Raw genomic sequence first — 15,189 nt, 5'->3', positions numbered from 1 at the left:
TGAACATCTTATTAGCGATATCATAAACTGTATCACTACCATATACTATTGACTACACTGATGCGGAAATATCACAACTTCCAATGCAGGCTAGTGCTTGATGATGTGGCCAGACTGAACAACATGTTCCAAATAAGTGAATTATACAGATTCTTATTGCAAGTTAGAAGACAAGTGAACAGCAGAAACGAGTAGAGAATATCATGCGATTTGCCGTATCAATCTATTGTCATCCGGAGTCCGATGCGGCACCACACCGTTTACAAACGAGCTTAACAAGATATAAGTTATCTACAATTTAATGTGAAAATTGTCTCTGAACTTCAATAATCAGGACAAAGAGTCACGACCTTCATTATGGCTTCTCCAGCGGACAATGATAGATCTAACAAAATGGAAACCGAGACAGATGAAGGTACACCCACCACATCACCAACAGACGCACCATTTATTCCTCCCGCTGGTGTTTGTGACGTGGGAGATATTGTTCGCCACGGAAAAGACGAGTTGATGGTTTTGGGAAGTGATCAGAAATGGCATGAAGGGGAAGGTCCGTCTGATTTTGAAGTAAAATTTTCCAAATATGAGAAAGCAGATCTCTTCAGGTATGCGTATTCCTCTCGTTAAGCTCGTATAAAAAGTTGCTGATGAGATGAATTGCTAGGTTGAATGATCATTTGTCTGGATATAAGAAGCAATTGAAAACTCGAAAATGCTACACAGGTTACCGCCGCTGGGATGAAGATTTATTGGATGCAGAATTCGACAAATACAGGATTCAGCATGAGAATGAGAAAACTCTTGAAAGATTTTTGGGGACGATGAAGCAAGGAAAAGTGTTCAGCATGAAGACGAAGAAGCACTCAAGGAAACATTTGAAGAATATTTGGAGGCTACAAAGACAGGGAAGGTGATCCAACATGAAGATGTGAAGATGCTCAAAGAACTTTTGGAGACGATGAGACCAGGAAAGGTAATGCCAACAAATGTGGCACATTTTGCCTCAGGATCTTTCCATCTATGTGGAAATAGAAGAAGGCCTTTTGAGCAATTGGCAGTGCTTATGAAGTTTATGGAACTTCTAGGTAAGGATGAAATTTCAACACAACTTCAACAAGAGGACATTGATGGCTAACATGATCCGTAGAGATTCCTCCGAATGCTAGAAAAGTTATGCAAGATCCTGAGTTCTCACCAGGAGATGCGAGATTCCTTGCAAAACTCGGGTTCCAAACCGTGATGGACCCTGAAGGGATCGATGCCGTAAATGAAAAAACATTCGTCTTTCAAATTGGCGGGTACGATTTCATAACCCGGCGCGTCATGGATCGTCCTTGGCCTGCAGTTTACATCAAAATAGGGCACAAGGGACACTTAATGGAGAACAGAAGCAAGATTGCGCAGAGAGTCAGAAACTGGCACCATAACAAGAATGGACCCCCGATCGCTAACTGGTGGGACGACAAAAAGAGAATTGTGGCAATCAGAAAAACCTATGACCACAAAGAAATTCCTAAGATTAGCAGCATAGACGATGGTATGGAAAGAACTCGGGTGTTTTGGAGAAAGGAGGTAGTGGGAGGAGAATTTCAGTGCTTTGTAGACGCAGGAAGACTCGTGCGGTCACTTTTCTCTCAAAAAGATTTTGATCGATATTAAGTGTTCCGAGAGAGTTTTAGACACGGAGACATAGTAATAGTATCTGACTAAATATTGCCGATGGAGTAGCAAATTACACGCGCAATTTTACGAACAAACTGAACATAGTGTGAAAATGCTAGTAACTCCGCTTTGTGAACGACAGCGACTATTGCTCATCAATATACTTTTTGTACACCGCGGCATAGAACTGTTTCCCTGCTTCTGGGTGACTCCTGATTTTCGTCCTCAATTGAGATTCTCCCCAGGTATCATACTTTCCGCTTAAGAATGGAGAATCAATATTTTTGCCCTCTTTGGGTTCTTTCTCTCCGCACCCTTCAAATTGCGGCCATAAAGCCTCAAAATCCTTTTTAGTAGCATCACCACGCACGCCTTGGAAAAATGGGATGCTATATCTATCATACTCGCTAGATAGCACCCGGTGTGTTGTAGCCGGACATAATCCATTAGTAGCGACTTCGAAAGCTTGACCGATATTTACAACAAACGTACTAGGGATATTTGGGACGTCAATCCATCTTCCTGAGCGATTCATGACTTGGAGGCCACGAACATGAGGCGGGGAAGCTTGGAGGAGGAATGTCCACCATCCCGATGAATCTTTATGAGGCCCAACGCCCTGATTGTTATCAGATGAAGTAATAGGACTATAATGAACGACTTTCAAGCGATGTTGGGATGAAAGAAAGGAGTGAAGCGATGATGGGGAAATATTTAGTGCTTCTGCGACAAGTGTAAGAAACCTTGTTGAGAGCTCGAATAGTGACTGCATATATTTTTCAATAACAGGACGGATCAAGGGAAGTGATGGAGGCCACTGTGGTGATATTAGACACTTGTATAAAGTCACGCACGTAATATTCACCTGATTTGGTCCGATGAGTTTCCTATAAAATGGATCTCCTTCAGTCCATGTTGGCTCCAAATCCGTCGCAAATTCAAATTGTTCTCTCTGATCTCTCACCTGAGCAGTAATTTCAGCTCCCAGTCCACTGTAACCCAGGAAATGTGGTGAGTTTTCTAGTGCTATTGAGATCTTTTCTTCGTTTGAAATTCCAAACAGACCTGGAAGCGTTTGCACAAGGCTATCCACGACATTCGTAGGCACTCCATGATTCTTCACGTATAGGAAACCCACGTGTAACAGAACATCTCTAAGCTCTTTCAGAAGCTGTGGTTTCGTGGATGGATCGTTTGCTAGACTAAGGTCCAAGACGGGTATTTCGGAGAAGTTGCTTGACATGGCTCAATCAGGACAATAATCTGAGCTTTCGAAAGCATACCCAAGCAGAGATAACATGAAAGGGACGGTATCTCCATCTATAGTAGATGTGATTATTTATGATGGTTGATATGCAACTTGAAGAGCACGCAATTTGAGATGACGGAATAGTGCCTGAGGAAAGTGGAGGTTTTTTAAGTTAGCGGCTAAACTTGCCGATCCCGTCTCCCTCGACAAAACTTTCTCTTCAACAACAGACGCGGCTTTCTGTTACGAAGTAATAGTCAACATGTCCATATGAGCTTGGACCCTGTAGAAAAGCAAGGCGATTCACATACAAAATTGTATGGCAACTGACTCATAGAGTCTCCCCACCTTCAGCAAGCACAGACATATGTTCTGATTGAAATCACGTGAGGGATCTAGGGAATCTAGAGGATCTAGAGAGTTAAACTCTAGATCCAGTAGATCCAAGAGATCCAAAGGAATACAGTAGAGTATGAAGTTCTATATAAAGGATAGGTTTTCATTTGTAGAGCTTCGTGCTCAAGATCAATCATTTAGTATACTCTGCTATTAGTTACGAATTGCATATCATCATTGTCATTACTTAAGTCCCTGTTTGACCCCTAGTTATAAACCACTTCGAGAGCCTAGAGCACTTCCACGTGATCTAGATGGCAAACCTCGTAACAAAGGGGTATTTCAATTTTGATGAAATTTATAAATATCATTTTCGTTTTGAATTTGAATCTTCATTTTGAATTTAAATAAGAAATATTGAAAATTAGGATTTTGATAAATTATTTATAATTGAGAATTGGAAATAAGGTTGTGGTTATTTCTCGATAAAGTGTACAATTAGAAATTTCCAGAACTCTTACTTCATATATATATATTTTCTGTATATCTATGAAGAAATATAATGTACTTCATGTACGTACTTTTTGCTTTCTTAGGGGAGAGAAGGTGCTTGAAGTCATGCACGAGGCTATTTTATACCGCTGGATGACATTCCGTTCTTATTTTATCCTGTCACTTGATTTGGAGTCAGGGTGGGCAATTTTCGAAACATAAAATCAATGATATAGACTTATATCCGAATCAGCAACACAAAATTGATAGGAATCGTCTGGCGAATGAATATAGAATTACGCAATAACATTCCATATCTCCACATATTCACAGCCTCTTCTCAGAAATAGTAAAAATTGCAAAACAAAACACAAAAAACGTCCATCCATCAACTCTCTACGAGAAACAATACATACTCGACAATTCCTAATCAAACGATACTAGCTAATCATTTACCAAGGAATAGCATCTCCATTGTACGAGAAAAAGCCCCCGGACATAGTCTCCCTAGTCGCCGTATCAACCTATACAAAGACAATATTAGCCAATATTCAACAAAAATTTCAAGATCTCGTTATAATCCATCAGCACCCCAAAAGTAAGACATACCTGTTTAAGCACACCATCCGCACTCCCCTCCACAGTCAAAGGTGGCTCGTTCACGCCGACAGAATCTGCAAATGCCTGTCCCATCTTCGTTTTAACCCATCTATCACGGAATAACCCAGTTAGCATTTATTAATTCTCAGCTCCTTTCCACCCATCCCTCAAAGTGCCCTCCACCTTCTGCATTAAAATCAACCAGGACATAAAAGAAAAGGCGCCACAAACCCAGGATGCAAAGCCAAAGCCACCACGCCCTCCCCCTCCTCAAAATGGGTCTTCCTCACAAAATAATTCGCAGCCGCTTTACTCATCCCATAAGCCAAACTAGGTACCGCAGTTCCCATATCTCCGATTGAACCTAGATTGCTGGAAATGTAGATGAGTTTTTTCTCCTTGACTCCTGCAGCTTCTCCCTCACCGCCAGAAGGATAAGGAGCAAGGAAAAGCGATCGCAAAGTTTGATAAGTCTGAATTGGCGCCATGGCATTAATCTCAAAATGAGCCATCAACTCCTGCATTCTCGACTCCTTCACACTTTCGAAACTCGACGCAACTCCAGCGTTGAAGATTAATACGTCAATTCTGTTTATTCCCTCATTCTTCAATCTCGGAACTAGATCTTCAACTGAATTTTCCTTGTTCTCTTTAGTCTCTCCACTCGCACGGCTCGCCGAAGCAACAAACTCAAGCGGGACAACAAGTAACTTTGACCCCTTCGCTGCAGGAAGATTTTCAAGGTCGTGTGGTGGAGTGGATAAACTACGTTTGGTAGCTATAACTGTTGTATTCTCGCGGAGGAGAAAGTTGCGGGTTATCTGGAGTCCGATACCTATTTAATTTCATTAGCTTTGCGTATTCATTGTGTGTAGTTTTATAAATTGTCTAGAAACACGAGCAAAAGTGAACGATAAAGGTAGGAATTGATAAGCGAAAAACCACCGGCGCAAAAATAGGGGCTCCTGTTTCTCTCTAAACAAAAACATACCTGAATTAGCTCCTGTAATGAAGTATACAATATTTCGCTCCATATTAAATTCAATGATCGTATTCCTGAATTCTAGAGTTCAACAATGGTGCTATGATTGATGCAAAGTTTCGAAGTTCCTGAAATTTTTTGTTGAGCAAGATTGAAGCGAGATGTGGGCGGTCGATAGCTTTATAAGAAAAAATCTCAGATGAGCTGAAGGATCAAATGAACACCTATCAGAGCAGACTTGGCTTTTTTTATATGGAAGGTGGATTGTGATGTTTGGGGTGGGGGTTTTCGGTGATAGATGATAAATTCACAGTTTGCATGTTGATCGGTAATCACGCATGTAATAGTCGGCTACATGGAAGGCCGAGTCCGGGAAAGCGAATGTCCCCGGAACACGAATTGTCCCGTTCCACTTTCCAACATCAAAAACTCACATTCATTATTATAATGTTGAAACGGGACAATTCGCTTTCCAGGGACATTCGATTTTCCCGACTCCGCCTTCAAGTAGCCGAATATTAGCATTTAGCTCAACTGAAAAATGGAGGATGGAAATCATGTATAATGTGGGGAAAGTATCTATTGACAATTCGACATCTAGAGCTTAGAAATACAAAGTAATTGTTGCTCGTTTGTAAGCCATGTATACTATGGTAACTATGACCTCCAAATCCGATATTGCAAACCGAATCTAGGCCGTTGCTTCTTATTGCTCGTGAAATAAACAATCATTTTCCAAAGGAAGTCTAAACTCCGAAGAGAAAAGCACTGAAACTTCCAAAACAATTCCTTGTTGTTGCGCGATGAGAACCAAAGTGTCTTTCTGCCGCCAAAATTAAAAGTCAAGAAGGAATAACTACGTCGAAACCTGCGGTCATTGTTTAGGCTCAGTCTCTAGCGGGTTTCGAAGACCATCAACACGCCCGATGGAAATAACACTCAACATATTTCGACCATTGTCAGTTTCCAGCTGACCATGAACGCCAGCTTGAGGCCCTTTATAACTGCCGCCTTTGACTAACCACCAAACACCCGCTGTGAGGGATAGGGCCCCTGCAATAAGACAGGAATAATTCATGCTTGCAGCATTAAATGGTACCGCATAAGGGAAGCAATATATAACCACAAACACGACGATGTAGAGACAGCTGATAACATTGACAATGTAACCCACAAAGTTGTTCATTACGAACCAACCCGGAACCATTCTATTGTTATAAGCGCCTGATGCTTGATTAGATTGAGTGAAACGGCCTGTGAAGATAAATGGGAGGATCGCGGCCAGGTATGAGAGGGTGAGAAGAACGACGAAGGATCCAATGAATGCGTTGAAAGCTGTTGATGAACCAACATATATAGCACCAAGTACAGTACTCCAGATACCACAAGCGATGGTTGCGTTGAAAGGACTTTTGTCCCGTGGATCTTCATGTGAATCTATTGCGTGTAGCCAGCTAGAATATGGGACTGCGCCATCACGGGCTAGAGTCCAAAGGCATCTTCCAGCAGTGATATATGTTCCGATAAGAGTGCAGAAAATTGGAAAGAAAATCACGAAGAGTAAACCAGTCGTTCCAGCCGTAGTACCTGTGGCCTGTGAATATATTTGAGTAAGTGGAAAAAAGGGCGCGGCCAGAACAGCATCTAGATTTGTAGTTGCGTATACTTATGAAGGATTAGCATTCTTCGAAAAGACTTTGGACGGAATGACGGCAGAAATAGGAGAGAAACACATGAAAAACGGTAACTTACAGATGGCTATCGTATATATAAAGGCGGTGACGAAACCAATAGTCATTTGAGCAGCGATTGCAAGAGGTACGTTGCGCTTGGGATTTGGAATTTCCTCTGCCAAATGGGAGACACAGTCAGGAGTACCAATAGCATAAGCACCATTTAGCATGCCTGCGAGAAAAACGAATCCATTATTGGAGTAGCCAGTATCATTGACCCAGTCGGTCCAGATGAAAGAATGAGTGGCATGTCCTGTTCCAGATGGCATAACCGCACAAACCACAACCGTGATACTAAAACAAAAAGTTAGCTAGATGCTGCAAACGTTTAGCAGATGAGAGCTTACAAAACACCACCAAGAATAAAAGCAAGACCAATGTTGTTGATCAGTGGAAGAGCTCGATTTGCAAATAAGACTATAGAGCAGGAGATCCAAGTTACGATAACGTAACCGATAAAAATGTGCCACCTTGCCGGTACATAGCCAGGATGATAGAGACCATACATCGCAACAGCAATGTTCGAGGCAATAGATGACATGGTTGCTACTGTATGTTAGATAAATTTAAGAAACCATAGGATTGACTTACCTGTACCACAGATCCAAGCAAATGTATTCCACCAACCCGCGAACCAACCACAGATTCTACCATATTTGGGACCTGGAGTGATTGATGCCCAGTGATATACCCCAGCACTACTAGGCATTGATGAAGCCAATTCAGCCAAAGAAGCTGCGATAAGCCAATAAAACATCGAAACCGCGATGAACTCATACAAGACACCCGGTGGACCTCCATTACTTTTTAACACATTAGTCTTTGTCTTTAGTTGATAGCAAGTAACTTACTAAATTGCTGTAGCAATGCTACCACCCAATGCAGCCCAAGTATTACCGGTGACCAGACCGACTGAGCATATAGAAAGCAAAGAGAAATTACGTTCCACTTCTTGGACATGCCCTGTTTCATTAATCTCCGCTAACTGTGAATGGTCCCCTGTATCGGTCATTGTTGCTTTCTCCGAGTTATATGTTGATGAATTTGGAGAGTAATCACGAAGAGAAGGATTTCTCTGATTAATCATAGTTTGAGCCATCTCTGATGAACAGTAGTGACTGATATGCTGGAGTTAGATAAACCTTAATTATCGAATCTAACCAATGATGAAATTGAAATGAGTTTGAGGCAGTAGCAATAATGATAAGAGATAAAGATAGGAAGGTGCAATGGATATCAAAGTATTAAATACCAAGTCAAAAGAATAAGAGACAGGAGATAGTTAAGAGGTAATGAGTTTGAATATAATGACAATGTAATAGACAATAAGAATGAAGGCATCTAGCGTTTTTATTGTATGTTTTCGAGAATCATATCTCCATCTTCAATATCAAACAACATGAACCAGCCGAATTCATTATCAGTACTACTGAGGGAAGTGTTACCTATTTTTGGTCCTATCAGCCTCGGTAGACTTAGCCATAATAAACGGATAAGACCCACCAAGATCATGCAGCTTGCCGCAAAACATGTCGACCCTGCTAGGTTAGCTGTGGTGAGTTCAAAAAAGCGACATACCCATAAGGAAAATATTGCAGATGTCAAGAGACGATTTAGTACCAAAGCCCGGTTTCTAAATTGAGCTCAATGGCGGGGTAAATCTGGGCAAACATCTGACTTGCATGAGAGCAGCCATTGGGAGAGCGTAGTCCTTGAATGGATTTGACGTGAGGAGATCAGATTATATCAGATCATCTCATTGATAAGAGCATGACCAATCAGGACTTTGACTAGCCTGGTGTGCGTAAAATGTACAATTAACAAAATTGACACCTCAAAGAGATATATCCAATTATTAATTGTATTGAAAAAAAATCCGATAAACTCGTGCGACTTGTCTTAGTGCGACCATTTGACCAGCTCAACGGAAAGCTGCTGGTTGGAAAATATTTGCGCCACTCTTTTTATTCCTGATATTGCGTCGATTATTTTCCCTGACGCCGACATCCGCGTGGAAAATCTGTAAGTTTTCATTGAGTTCGGACTGTAAGATATCAGGTTATACGACCTCTAATAGCATGGTACAGTTGTGATCAGTTCAGCTGATCCCTGACAGAGAACTCAAGTGTCGCGGTTCTCCCCGTATTGTTTGTTTGGGCTCGATTAAGAATTGCTTCGAGAAATATGGAACATCAATGTACCATATTTTTAGACAGCTGCACACCGTCCGTCTATATTTCGGTCATCCACGACGGGTGGCGTTCTCGAAAGAGAAAGGATCCGTCCTACTCCAAGTTTAGAAGATGTCCTTTCTCATAGCACACCTAGTGGTATGGTCAAGGTGAAATGATTCTTCTTCAACCAAAAGAGCCAATTCCTTGCCAATATCTTTAGCTTCGAGCTCAAAATATCCTATACTTTGATACTAACGACGATTGAATGGAAGAACCTTGTTGGTGGTGAGGGTAATTGCAGGAAATCCCTCCTTTCCTATATCTGTCATCATTCTGTACATCAAAGCATTCCCGATTCCCTGCTTTTGGCTATCCCTACCAACTGAGACTTCGGCCACATGGAAATTAGCATCAATTTTAAAGCCTCCAATGAATCCCACGGGTTTGGCTTCACTGTTGACAGCGACCCAGAGATGATGAGCTTTCAACATGGTCGTTAATAATGATGGGTCCAAGACGGAATCACCAACGGGAACGTTGAAACATGCGAATAATTCAGCTGCTGATCGCTCAACGTCTGCTAATAACGGGATATCCTCGTGTCGTGCTTCACGCACAGTATGATGACGCGAATCTGTAAGTTTTGGTCGTTCATGTACCTCTGACATGGTAGATAATCGTACCATCAAACAAATAATCTTGTCTGTTAAAGATAATGTATCGAAAAGTCTGGAAGTCTGATCAACGGCAAGTGTGAGACAATTTAGAACGATCGGGAAGGCTGAGACAGAAAACTCATATGAAGAATAGATTTGTTGATGAGGAATATTAGATACAGTCTTGTCCTCCGCCGTCTTCTTCTTCTTTGTCTTCTTTCTCCTCCGGTGTAGCTTGAATCCTGTGATGTAGAGCAAGGTAATATTGTAAGATCCTATCAAAGACCGCTTGGGCAGACAGTTTCAATTGATTGAGATGGATATATCGAGATGAAATTCCACAAAGATGGTAAGATTACAATGAGCTGAAAATTTATGGGGTTGATGACAATCACGGCTCCCCAAGATTAACCTTCCTTTCTTACCCACATCAGGCTTACTGGCGGCTTTAAGGTTAAGGTTACTTCGCTAAAACTTTATTCATGGTGCAACCACCAAACCTTCCGCTGCCAGCCTAGAACTTGGAAGTATGTAAGATCTTAAGGTTATATTGACCGACGGACATCAGCTTTCTTGTAAGATCTACTTGATCTACTTTGCTCAATTTATTAACAGACTTCCCGCGACACTACATTCATTCACATTGTACAAACACTATTCTCCTTTCGATCAATACGAATCTCCCCATATTCCTACTCGTCTTATCATTCGCGACCATGGTCAAGAAGCTTAAGAAAACCAATAACACTTCCACAATCTCTCCGGTCGATACCCCGCCATCTACATTCACAGATTCCCTTGTACTCCCGAAACTCATCGTTTTCGACCTTGATTATACACTGTGGCCGTTCTGGGTAGATACACATGTCACACCTCCGATAAAAGCAAACTCAGAACATTCTGCGACTACCGATCGTTGGGGAGAGAGTTTCGCTTTCTACAATGAAGTACCTTCGATTCTCGCACAACTCAAAAATCATGGCATAATGGTTGGGGCAGCATCTCGCACATCTGCTCCAGACCTAGGGCGAGAGATGTTGAGATTACTACACGTTATGGATGTAGATGGGAAGAAAAGGAAGGCGATTGAATTATTTGATCAGCTTGAGATCTATCCAGGAAGCAAGATTACACATTTTACCAAACTGCAGAAGAGCACTGGTATAGCATACAAAGAAATGTTATTTTTTGACGATGAGGCAAGGAATAGGAATGTCGAATCCTTGGGAGTCAAGATGTGTTTAGTGAAAGATGGTGTTAACAAGGCTGAGATAAACCGAGGGATCAAAGAATGGAGGCAAATGCATGGCCATGAAACGAAATCGTCCGGTTCAGAGGATAAGGCTGGCAGCACTTCCAATACATATAACGAGGAGATGGATGGTGAAGAATAGATAGAAAGATTAGATTTGCTACGGAATTATTGGTTTTGGGTATTGCTTCGGAGTTTGGGATTCAAGAGCCATGGCATGGATACTTCAAGAAGTTAGAAATGGAGGGGCAGAATGGGTAAATGCTTATATATGAAGAAAATGATGATGATGACGGATATGAATGATAGAACTTTCACGACAGCACTACCCAGGTACTAGATACCTAAGGTACACTCATTAATACAAGTTAACAAAATTTTATATATGATAATTTGTATATGATAATCTATATATAATAATTTATAAATAATAATTTTCGTTTTAATCCTCTATCCTCCATCGCCATAATTCATCAATATGATTGGTCTCTTATACCCTTGTCGGTACCTGAAATAAAATAAACATAACGTGGTTTATCAGGACCCTGTACATATCAGGACCCTGTACACTTTTACCTCAATTATCACCTTTCAACTTCAACACGCGATTTATCAATATTTAATTATGCAAACTACTTCAAAAGAAGCTCGAATCAATTTAGCTATTGAGGCTATTCGTATATCTCAAAATTTGAGTATTCGGAAAGCTGCAAAACTCTATAATATACCTCATACTACTTTTACTTCTAGAATGAATGGAATTCTGCCTCTTACCGAATATCGATTAGCAAATCATAAAATGATAGAATTGGAGGAGAAATCGCTTCTTCAATATATATTGGATATAGATGAAAGAGGGTTTAGTCCTCGAATAAATGATATGGAAGATATAGCGAATTATATACTCAAAATGTGGGATGCGAAGAAGATTGGAAAGCTTTAGACTTATTGTTTTGTGAAACGATATACAGAATTAAAGATATGTTTTAATTGCGTTTATAACTTTCAAAAAGCTCTTTACAAAGATTTAGAGCTTATTGAAAGATAATTTCGATTAATATCGAATATGTAGGCCAAATATGGTATTCTAGATTATGATTTCTACAATTTCGATGAGACAGGCTTTATAATAGAACAAATATCATTATATATAATAGTTACTAAAGTTGATCAATATGGAAAAAGCAAAGCTATACAATCAGGCAATCGAGAATGGGCTATAGCGATTATTTGTATTGATAGAGAAAATTACAATATACCTTTGTTTTTGATAGTAAAAGGCGAATACCATCTTTCAAATTGATATACCGAAGATGATTTACTATACGATTGGCTTATTAAACCTATTATCAATAGATGGACAGATAATGAGATAAGTCTTGAATGAATTAAGCACTTCAACAAATATACTGAAAGTAGGAAAGTGGGTAGATATCGAATGTTAATGCTTAATAGGTATAAAAGTCATAAATCGCCAACATTTCAGGAATACTGCAAGGAATACGATATTATATTACTTAGTTTACTACCTCATTCTTTGTATTTAACTCAATCACTCAATATCAGTTGTTTTGGTCCTTTAAAATATTTATATAATCAACAAATCGAGAACTTTATCAAGACACATATTACTCATATTACCAAAACCGAATTCTTTCAAACATTCAAAGCTGTATATATCGAAGCAATATCTATATCAAATGGTAAAGCTGAGTTCTGCGGAATTGGGCTAATCCCATTTAATCCGGAAATTGTATTTTCAAAGCTAGATATTCGAATAAGAACTTCATCAAATAGATCAATATCAGCCGATCCTGATATATAGCAATCTCAAACATCTCACAATCCAATTGAAGCTCTTTCTCAATCCACTTTAGTGAAAAGTCATATTGCTCAATATCAAGGGAGCTTATCTACTCTAATATTTAAAACAATTGCAACTTTAGCTAAGGATACAGAGCTCTTAGCTTATACGAATACATTTTTAGCTGTTGAGGTTTATAATCTCTGCAAAGCAAATGAAGCATTTAGTAAACGCTGAAGAGTTAGAAAAGCTTTAATACGAAAAGGAGGAGTACTTTCAGTAGAAGATGGGCATGATATATTAGAACAAGAGAATGTAGAAGATCAGATACGATGCAATGAATTTACAAATGATGATTCTTCAGCAAGAAGGCAAGCTACTATACGACGATATAGCAAATGTGGTAGTACTTCATATAATGCACGAACTTGTCAATTAGATCCAGCATTAATTGATCTTTGAATTGTATGTAATTTAATTCTAATTTATAGTATTGTTGTAATTTTATTTCAATGGAATATGGGCAATTGAGGTAAAAGTGTACAGGGTCCTGATATGTACAGGGTCCTGATAAACCACGTTAGTGAAAGTTGATGACCTCATCATTGAGAGACATTTCGAATTTATTCCGACACCTGACTTCGTGTTGATGCATCAAAGCACCAAAAACCTCAATTCAACTTCAATTCTTCACAAGAGTATGTTTTGCTGACAACTAAAAAAGCCAATATGCCTCCTTTCCTCCCGCGCAAACGTCTGCGTTCTTCATCCCCAGAGTCAGGCCCCTCAAAGCAGCAAAATCTCAGAGGCAAAAAAAGTAAATCATTGAAACCCACTCCACGAAAAGCTACATTATTTGATGATCTCGATGCTGGAGCCAAAACTCTTGAAGATACTAAAGCTATTCTACAGAAAATCCAAGCTACGGATGATGATGACGACGAGAGCTCATTATCGTCCCTTTCTGACGACGAATTTGAGGATGTCCCAAATACGAACAGAGGCCCGCGAGATGATGCGACAGATGAGGAGGACGAAGATGTTGAATTCGAGGATGTCGATACAAATATAATAAATAAACCATCTGCGAACATACCTACTGGTGATCTCGAACTTACATTAACAAAAGATACGAGGATATCGCTCACAAATACGCTGGGATCGAAGAAGGGACCAAGCAAAATTGAGAGGGGAATTCGGATGGCTACTCATCAAATTCATGTGCAAATGTTAATGTGGCATAATGCGATTAGAAATTCTTGGCTTTGCGATAAGGAGTTACAGCAGATTCTAGTAGGACAATTACCGGAAACAGTCTTAAGGGAGATTGAAAAATGGAGGAAGGATAGTGGACTACAAATCAAGGCAGATGACACTCCAAAGTCGAAGGGAAAGGGAAAGGGCAAGGATACAAAAGGGAAGAAGGTCGATGTTAGGAGTCAAAGGGATTGGGGGGAGCCCGCAGCAAAGCAGGAGGCTGGCGAGGTCAATATGAGTCGTGGGGATCCTTTGTTTCGGCTTCTAAAATTATTGATGAATTACTGGAAGCAAAGGTTTAGGATAATCACGCCAGGGCTTCGAAAGGTCGGCTACATGTCTCTCCATAGGCTTGACCAGGAACACAAGAGCTTTCAAGAAGGTGAACACGATGTTGAACGCCACGGAGAAAGAATAGTAGATATACATGAATATAGAAAATGTGCCAAATCTATGGAAGGAAGCCGAGATGTTGGCGCTCAATTTTTCACAGCTTTATTAAGAGGAATCGGTATTGAATCAAGAATGGTTGCTAGTCTTCAACCCGTAGGATTTGGTTGGAACAAAAACGAAGATGCAGGGGAGAGAAAGGATAAAAAAAGAACAGAAGCTACACCGGCTGATGATACTTCGAATTCTGAGAGTAGCGAAGAAGAAAAGCCTGTCCCGAAGCCTGCCTCAAAGCCGGCAAAGAAAGTAAATGGAAAAGGAAGAGCCGCCTCGATAACCAAGAAGCCTACGAAATCTGCCAGTAAGCCTGCGAGACGAAGTTCACGCGGAAATGGACTAAAAGACGCCCCTATTGATCTTTCAGAATCCGAAGAACTTTCCATGTCCAATAATGAGGAAGAAGATGATGATGAATCTGTGGTTGATATCACGCCAGTGAAAACTCGAGTGCAACCTTCAAAACCGTATGACAAAGACCTTCTATTTCCACATTATTGGACCGAAGTTTTATCTCCAGTCACGAATACGTATACACCTGTTGA

At 40.3% G+C, this 15,189-nt stretch overlaps 8 protein-coding genes across 8 annotated transcripts in view; 3 read left to right on the top strand and 5 right to left on the bottom strand.

The window, feature by feature from the left end:
• Nucleotides 1-393: 393 nt before the first annotated feature.
• On the top strand, nucleotides 394-1,531 carry SS1G_14105 (predicted protein; the record flags this gene model as incomplete). The annotated part of the gene is made up of 4 exons (XM_001584958.1): nucleotides 394-605; nucleotides 832-1,085; nucleotides 1,148-1,298; nucleotides 1,471-1,531. 4 exons carry the CDS (start codon nucleotides 394-396, stop codon nucleotides 1,529-1,531), a joined length of 678 nt encoding a protein of 225 aa, XP_001585008.1.
• Nucleotides 1,532-1,807: 276 nt separating this feature from the next.
• SS1G_14104 (hypothetical protein) lies at nucleotides 1,808-2,905 on the bottom strand (the record flags this gene model as incomplete). The annotated part of the gene is made up of 1 exon (XM_001584957.1): nucleotides 1,808-2,905. The coding sequence occupies one exon, from the start codon at nucleotides 2,903-2,905 to the stop codon at nucleotides 1,808-1,810; it is 1,098 nt and encodes a 365-aa protein (XP_001585007.1).
• Nucleotides 2,906-4,191: 1,286 nt separating this feature from the next.
• On the bottom strand, nucleotides 4,192-5,373 carry SS1G_14103 (hypothetical protein; the record flags this gene model as incomplete). Its single annotated transcript, XM_001584956.1, has 4 exons — nucleotides 4,192-4,263; nucleotides 4,349-4,448; nucleotides 4,571-5,174; nucleotides 5,331-5,373. 4 exons carry the CDS (start codon nucleotides 5,371-5,373, stop codon nucleotides 4,192-4,194), a joined length of 819 nt encoding a protein of 272 aa, XP_001585006.1.
• An 822-nt stretch (nucleotides 5,374-6,195) lies between these two features.
• SS1G_14102 (hypothetical protein) lies at nucleotides 6,196-8,153 on the bottom strand (the record flags this gene model as incomplete). The annotated part of the gene is made up of 5 exons (XM_001584955.1): nucleotides 6,196-6,908; nucleotides 7,074-7,348; nucleotides 7,402-7,603; nucleotides 7,646-7,857; nucleotides 7,906-8,153. The coding sequence occupies 5 exons, from the start codon at nucleotides 8,151-8,153 to the stop codon at nucleotides 6,196-6,198; spliced, it is 1,650 nt and encodes a 549-aa protein (XP_001585005.1).
• A 251-nt stretch (nucleotides 8,154-8,404) lies between these two features.
• SS1G_14101 (predicted protein) lies at nucleotides 8,405-8,750 on the bottom strand (the record flags this gene model as incomplete). The annotated part of the gene is made up of 2 exons (XM_001584954.1): nucleotides 8,405-8,499; nucleotides 8,726-8,750. The coding sequence occupies 2 exons, from the start codon at nucleotides 8,748-8,750 to the stop codon at nucleotides 8,405-8,407; spliced, it is 120 nt and encodes a 39-aa protein (XP_001585004.1).
• A 729-nt stretch (nucleotides 8,751-9,479) lies between these two features.
• On the bottom strand, nucleotides 9,480-10,315 carry SS1G_14100 (hypothetical protein; the record flags this gene model as incomplete). The annotated part of the gene is made up of 2 exons (XM_001584953.1): nucleotides 9,480-10,126; nucleotides 10,297-10,315. 2 exons carry the CDS (start codon nucleotides 10,313-10,315, stop codon nucleotides 9,480-9,482), a joined length of 666 nt encoding a protein of 221 aa, XP_001585003.1.
• Nucleotides 10,316-10,600: 285 nt separating this feature from the next.
• On the top strand, nucleotides 10,601-11,278 carry SS1G_14099 (hypothetical protein; the record flags this gene model as incomplete). Its single annotated transcript, XM_001584952.1, has 1 exon — nucleotides 10,601-11,278. The coding sequence occupies one exon, from the start codon at nucleotides 10,601-10,603 to the stop codon at nucleotides 11,276-11,278; it is 678 nt and encodes a 225-aa protein (XP_001585002.1).
• Nucleotides 11,279-13,669: 2,391 nt separating this feature from the next.
• Nucleotides 13,670-15,189, top strand: part of SS1G_14098 (hypothetical protein) — a gene marked incomplete at both ends in the record, with an annotated part of 3,584 nt that continues 2,064 nt past the window's right edge. Inside the window, one exon of the mRNA XM_001584951.1 lies at nucleotides 13,670-14,948. Coding sequence (XP_001585001.1) covers nucleotides 13,670-14,948 — 1,279 coding nt within the window. The remainder of the gene's footprint in view (nucleotides 14,949-15,189) is intronic.

This window comes from Sclerotinia sclerotiorum, genomic scaffold, assembly GCF_000146945.2.
Source record: "Sclerotinia sclerotiorum 1980 UF-70 scaffold_29 genomic scaffold, whole genome shotgun sequence".
NCBI classification, from domain to species: Eukaryota; Fungi; Ascomycota; class Leotiomycetes; order Helotiales; family Sclerotiniaceae; genus Sclerotinia; species Sclerotinia sclerotiorum.
The sequence above is the reverse complement of the archived record's forward strand: the minus strand, read 5'-3'. Positions and strand labels throughout refer to the sequence as shown.